Source organism: Rhopilema esculentum, chromosome 9 (assembly GCF_057945365.1).
Source record: "Rhopilema esculentum isolate cy_ngs chromosome 9, ASM5794536v1, whole genome shotgun sequence".
In the NCBI taxonomy this organism is placed as follows: domain Eukaryota; kingdom Metazoa; phylum Cnidaria; class Scyphozoa; order Rhizostomeae; family Rhizostomatidae; genus Rhopilema; species Rhopilema esculentum.
In genome coordinates this window covers 10,741,448-10,748,178 of record NC_142823.1, presented here as the reverse complement: position 1 = coordinate 10,748,178, position 6,731 = coordinate 10,741,448, and the positions used below count along the sequence as shown (strand labels likewise).

General features: G+C 35.3%; 1 protein-coding gene across 1 annotated transcript; it reads right to left on the bottom strand.

The window, feature by feature from the left end:
• Positions 1-221: 221 nt before the first annotated feature.
• Positions 222-3,873, bottom strand: LOC135689028 (uncharacterized). Its single transcript, XM_089110228.1, has 4 exons — positions 3,580-3,873; positions 3,047-3,244; positions 2,637-2,823; positions 222-2,516 (listed from the first exon to the last, which is right to left on the bottom strand). Exons 1-4 carry the CDS (start codon positions 3,871-3,873, stop codon positions 2,494-2,496), a joined length of 702 nt encoding a protein of 233 aa, XP_088966354.1. The 3' UTR covers positions 222-2,493.
• Positions 3,874-6,731: the final 2,858 nt, after the last annotated feature.

The window sequence follows — 6,731 nt, the reverse complement described above, 5'->3', positions numbered from 1 at the left end:
ACATTGTTTGGTGTATTTTCTTATCAACTGGTAACATTGAATAGACGTGCATAAAATGCCCAAAATATATTAATTTCATTACTTTGAAAGGTATCTTCGTGCAGTGGCCAATCAATGGTTGGTTCGCTGGATTTTTGGATATCTGGGCTGGAACAAGACTCGACCACTTTCAGCATGCATTTATAATAATATAAGAGAAAGGAACTTTAGTCAAAGAAGGCAAATTCCGAAGAGAGACAGTAAAAACAAAAAATTTAGATCAGATACCTACTACAAACACAGTGAAATCCTGTTATTTCAAACTGTGTAGGGCCCTACAAATAAGTTTGTAATGGAATTTGGATTTCGTTTTACAATGATTATTCCAATAGATAAGGCATTTAGTTTGTTATAGCAAAAAAAGAAGTTTGCTAAAGGCAGGGTTTTTGATGGCAGGATTTCAATGTATTTGTAATAAGTAAAAAAGGTATATAAAGCATAAACATGTGAACATATAAAAGGTATCTTTCATCAAAAATCTGGTAGAGATATTTGTTTTAATAATTATTAATAATTATAATCTAACTATTAAAAGCATTGTATTCATGGCTATTCACCAAGACATCTTAGAACTGTTTTGACAAGGTCTTTATAACTATATAAATGTATGATATATGATAACCAACTTTATATGGATATATATTTATTCAAAAGCTCATTCTATGAAATGGCTAGACAATATAATATATGTTTAGATGCGTATGATTTAGACTGATGACTTTCAGATGAAAATTATTCACTAAATGATTTATAGTTATTGATGGTATGGCCAGAAAAAGGGTGCATGGGAGCATTTTTAGGACTAATCACTATTTAGAAATGATTTCCAAATATAACAAGTGCGTTCATGGCCATATCTTGTCATCCCTGGACCATGTCACTAGTTTAGTCACACTTTTGATAATTTTATAGAAAACTCTACATCAGTTTCCTCCAATACAAGGACCTTTAAGGTGGCCACGCATTGGCTTTCTACACTTCATGTTGGGGCCTTACATTTCTTTTTGGCTGGCTGAGCTGTAGAAAACAATGCTTCTGCTGCAAGTTCCGCTTTCATTGATGACTGTTCTGCCTCTAAGGGGGAAAATTAATGAGATAATTGATTCCATATCTTTAAGATTCCAAAATATCTACTTTTCAAGACATTACACCTACACTCGCATCATAATGTGTGCAATGACATGGCTTTGATTAAGTTTTTATCTTGTTATTAAGGTCCTGCCCTGCCTGAGATTTAAAACTTGTTTTGTAAGCTAATCAGAAGAACATTTATTACCTTCTGGATACAATGCTGTCACTAACCCTTACTCTTCTTGTATTCTGTCACTGCCTGTTGTTTAGACGCTCTGTTTTCAAATTTTGAGATGAAGTTTTTCGGTGCCAGATTGTTGTTTTTGACTGAAATCTGCTCCAACTCTGCTGATGTCATTGAAAACAGTAGCATGGTAATTTTGTTGGCATATCCTGTAGTAACATAATAGCAATAAGGAATTTCTTTGCTTCTTAAAAAATTGAAAACATAGATCAATAGAAAGCATAGAAAACAAATCTTTTATGTACATCCTGTTATAAACTATTCTTTATATCTAGAAGCATAACAGAAAATACTTTTGCAATATAGAATGCCTACACAGTGAAGTCTTTGTTGCCTTGAATCAGATTTATCATATAATTTGTAAAATCCAGGTTTATTTTGAGAAGTCAAGACTAGACAAATGACAAACTTTAATAAACAGAAACCACTAGAATGTTGAATAAAGAACTGCTGCTGTTAAAATATACTTCCAGTTAAAACCAGGCCAGTTAATAAACATACTGCATCATTTTTGACAATATCATATGTTATAAATGATTTGTCTTTCTTTGAAGTTCCATCAGAATGGAAAGTCCTGTTATCACTATTTCAGTTTTCTTTCGTCAAAAACATGAAGCTGTGGCTGTGCCAGCGCCCTTGCCTCAAAGAGCATATACTTAGCAAATGTGGACTTTCTGAGATTATGGACATTGACTCCAACACCTTTCAAACATTTCCTAATAACATCTTCAACATTATTCATACAGCATTCGAATCTCATCAACATATTTCACATTTTCAAAAAAACAAATCTCATCTCCCTTCAAAAAACATTTAATCTTTCTTCAATTTCCAACTTCTCATTCTCTAATTCAGTTATCCTTTCTTTCAAATCATCAATCATTGAATTAAATATATTGGTGCTATTTTCAATAGATTTCTTTCCTAATTCTGTTTTGCAATGAAATTTTATTTTTTGTGCACATAATTCTTCATGGATGGCTTTGTCTAGATTTTCTATATCTCCTTAACTCCATCTATCTCCTGGTTCTTCTCTGCAAGCTCTTCATCTCTCTCAAGTAACTCTGTGGCTAAATCTGAAAGCACCTCTTCTTTCTACTCTTCTTATTTATGATACTTCTGGCATATTTTTTTCATCTTCAGATTAGAATTTCTTGAACCTCTGAAACAAAGCATCATAAACATTTATAAGGAAGGAATGCAAAGTTGCATCAATGATTTGTGGGTATGCAGACTTTGAGAAAAAGATTTACACAAAAAAAAGAGAAAATTAATCACTCACTTTTCTTTAAATGCCACAAATCAAAGTAATGGTTCACAGTTGGTAATTTTTCCCACATGTGCTTTGCAATAGGGCAGTGCCTATCAAATACAAATGCTGACATTGTGTGTCCAAGACCAAACAAGTATGTCATACTTCGGAGGAACCCTTCAAACTCCATTGCTGAGCTTCCATTAACTTCGTTACTCTGTATAATAGATGAGATTTAATTAGCAGGTAATAAATGGAAACACAAGTTCACATTTTTTATTTTTCAAATTCCTCTCTCTCTTGCCTAGGGAAAAGGAAAATCAAGCCAATGAAAAGCAATATTATCAACAACAAAATTGACACACGTAAAGTGTAATCAAGGGTATTCGAAAAATACAAAACACATTATAAAACCTAAAAGTTTAGAAAGGTATACACACCTGGACAAGGGAAAAATGAATAATTGTGGGAACAGTGCAAAACATCAAAGTATATGCCCCGTAATTGGCGCTGTGACCCATGCTATCGTGACGTCCATCACCTGCCAAAACCAAGCTCTCTCCCTTACTTTTCAACTCAGAGATGAGTTTTTGCTTGTAGTTGACCCAGTTAGGGTGAATTGATGGAAACAAGAAATCCTTTAAAGGAAGTTAAATCATTAAAAACTTTCAGTATAATTTGTATCTATTTCACAAAGATGTAGAAAAAATATACTTTCCAGATTAAAATGGATCACAATAATGGTATGTTATGGAAATTGTTTTTTTAAACACCTAACCTGAGAATGATTTCGACAACAAATTGATCATAGCTGTCTGTAAAAATCTGAAATTTTTGATATTTAATTTCAAATCTTTAATACAATTCTTTACATTTTTAGTCTCTATAAATTCAAATCTCTCATATGGCAAGCCCAAAAGTAGGATAAATATAAATGATAAATATTTTAGTACTCATTGACTTAATTACAAACCCTTTGATGACGAAAGAATGTGGGTAGTGTGATACATGAAACACCCATTATTTTCAACGTGTGGAGAATCTTGCTAGGCAATCCACCTGCTAGAAGAATGGCGAACGAAAGGAGAAGATTCCCAGCAGGGATTTTTGTATTTTCCCAATAAGGCTGGCTATTCCAACTGTTATGCCGTTGTTGACAATGGTCATTTCCACAAGTAATCTTTATTTTGGCCATCGTTCCAACTTTTTCAAGTTCGACTAATGAGTTTGCTGACTTGCAGCTTCGACAAAATTTGAAAAGAGCCATAAGCTGTGTTAAAAAAACAATAAACTTTGGCTGGTTTCTCCAATTTCTTTCACTGTTGTCATTTCTAGAAAGAAAAAAGTAATTTCTTGGCTGAATAATTTTCTATGAATTATTGGTTTCTTCCTATCATGACAGTGAAGCACAAATGGGGTGGTTTATCTGGCAGATAGATCACAACTCTGATTCTAATTTGCAATATTCTACTGCAATTGAGTGTTTACAGACCACACCTAAGGTAACTTGAAAACCAATTACCCACAAAGCTAGCATATACATTCTACTATCAATATATTCTACTATCAAACAGACTTTTAAAAAACATTTTGAATGCCAACTTTATTAGTAACATTGTTATAGTATAACCCAATTTAAATTGTTTTTGAGTCATTGGTGTCTTTATATTGTTTTACACTGGGAATCCATAGTCATCTGATTCCACCTCCTCCATCTCTTCGCAAACATTTTCATCAAAAATTTCAAAATCATTATCACCATCATCCAAATCACCATCATCATCAAAACCCCCATCATCATTATCAAAATCATCATCAGCAACATCATCATCCGCACCAAGCTCCATACCAAAAATGTTGATTGGGTCTGCGCTCATTTTGGCTTCCGCCGAATCTCAAAAGTAGAGATTGGTTAATAAATAATTAATTCTCTAAAGAGTTGAAAAGGTAGAGCCAGATTTATGAAAATAACTCAGATAACTGTGAGCAAGTGACACAAGTGGCAGGTCAATGTTCCACTAACTGAACTATTAATTTCTAATAATTAAGTCAGTTAATTTACTGAAATCCAAAGATAAGAGGTGTAAAAAAATTGTAAGTATACTTCACTTTCAGCAAATCCTAAAACACCAAACTAATAATTTCTTCATACCAATATTAATATAAAATTAACTGTGTTTTATGGCTCTTGAAAATACCACCCTTTGAATTTCGTCCTAGTTTCAAAGTTAATTGCCTAGCCCTTGCTTATGTATCAAAAGTAGCCACCTTACTGATCCCTGTCAAATTAAAGTGTTTAAAAAAGGTTTATCTTTTTTCATTTCAAGCCTCAACTTTTTTAATTTGAACTTTGTTCCCAGCCATTGGACCTTGTATTTCCGCACCTGTTGCAATAGGTCTGTACACTAGGAACAATCCGCTAGTATCAAGTCCGCTTGACAAGCAAAGTCATTGGCTTTTGGAGTTGTTGAGTCATCCTAAAAATTGATGTGAATTCTAGTTTCTTAACTTATGATGTAAAAATTATCAAAATTCGACAGAAGATAAATAAATACTCCGGGCCTCTGACGAAGGGGGCAGGGGGCCATGGCCCCCTCACTTTTTGCAAAACACTAGAGCTTTTTTAAAAAACCTTTTGTTGTCATTGTTATATTTTCTCTTGCCCCGCCCACTTTCCAACCTGCGCTGGAGCCCATGATACTATATTTACTAAATGCACTAACCATTACGGGAGCGTCCATTTCAAGTGGCATATCTGCTTGTTCAGTGTCAATGGGATCAGCACTAGAAGTGAGGAAATCGGTAGCCGTGGAGGCTGCATTCTTTAACAACTGGAAGAGACACAATCAATTTCTGGTCGAGATAGTGTCTTCACAATGTCATTTCCGTTTATTACAATTGATTGCCTGTAGGAAATTTGAAAATGAACCCAGTTGTTTTGTGCATGAACTATGATGTAGCCAATTTTTTTTCGAGAGGCCTTAATCTTGCGAAGTTTAGGAGGCGGTAAACAGAGTTCTTGCTTAAGGGTATCGGGTGTAAACTCCAAGTTGGTGGAAGGGCCTTCTGTTTCTTCTCTTGCCAATGGAATCCCCAGGGCCACGCAAAGTTGTTCACAAGTCGTTAGTGAGTCATGTGCCTGGGTTGAGGCCAGAGCCCTGCAATCTAAATAATGCAGAATGTACGCGACGCCTCCCTTTTGTTTAAAAATTCATTGCAGCACATCCACAAAACGAGTAAGTGCTGATCTTAGGGCAAATGGAAAGGTGAAATCGATATAAAATTAGCCCTGCTAAAACATGCCAAAAAGGCAATGCAAAGAGGGGTATATGGGTAGAAGTTGATACGCCCTAGAAAGGTCAAATTTTCCCAACATACATCCTTTACCCTGCCGCATAATTAACTGTATTGCTTCCGGAATGCCAGCACAAGAAGTGGTTCCTTCATTGTCAGAAATTAAGTCATTAAAACTTCCTTTTTTGGAAACGATAGGTCTGTAATAAGCCTAAATTTTCCTGGTGTAGACTTGGGAATAACCCCAAAACGATTTATCTGCAGATTCTATATAGGTTAAGCAGGGAAGAGCCCAGCCATGGATCCTGCTCGTTGCTCTTTCTGCAAATAATTGTTAATAATTTCAGGGTGTTGGTAAGCTGAAGGGCAATTGCATTTGGCAGACATAGTGGAAGCTGAATGAATACCCAATAAAAAACCGTGCTTCAGACTCTCAAAAACCCAGCTTGTATCATCAATAGCTGAATCCATTAAAAATTTAATGCAAGTGTCAATATGTAAAAGCGTGATCGTCATAGGTTCAGGTAAACTATACATAGATCTGCAAACAGATAATGGAAAAAAATGACGAAGGTTGGCTATCAGAAGGCAGTAATTTACGAGATAGCTTGCTTGGTAAAGAGGACTCATGCTTGACCACAGGCTGGGGCCCTGTCTGACTAGTAGGAAACGTGTTCCTTGGGCACATAAATTTAAGGTGAAGCCCTTTACAAACTTGGCAACAGTGCAGGAGCTTGCACGGATTGTAGGTGCAAGAACCGGCATTCCACTTTAAACACTGGAGCTGGGTCTTTGGGTAGGTAACCCAATGGGTTTGGGTAGGTATTCTGA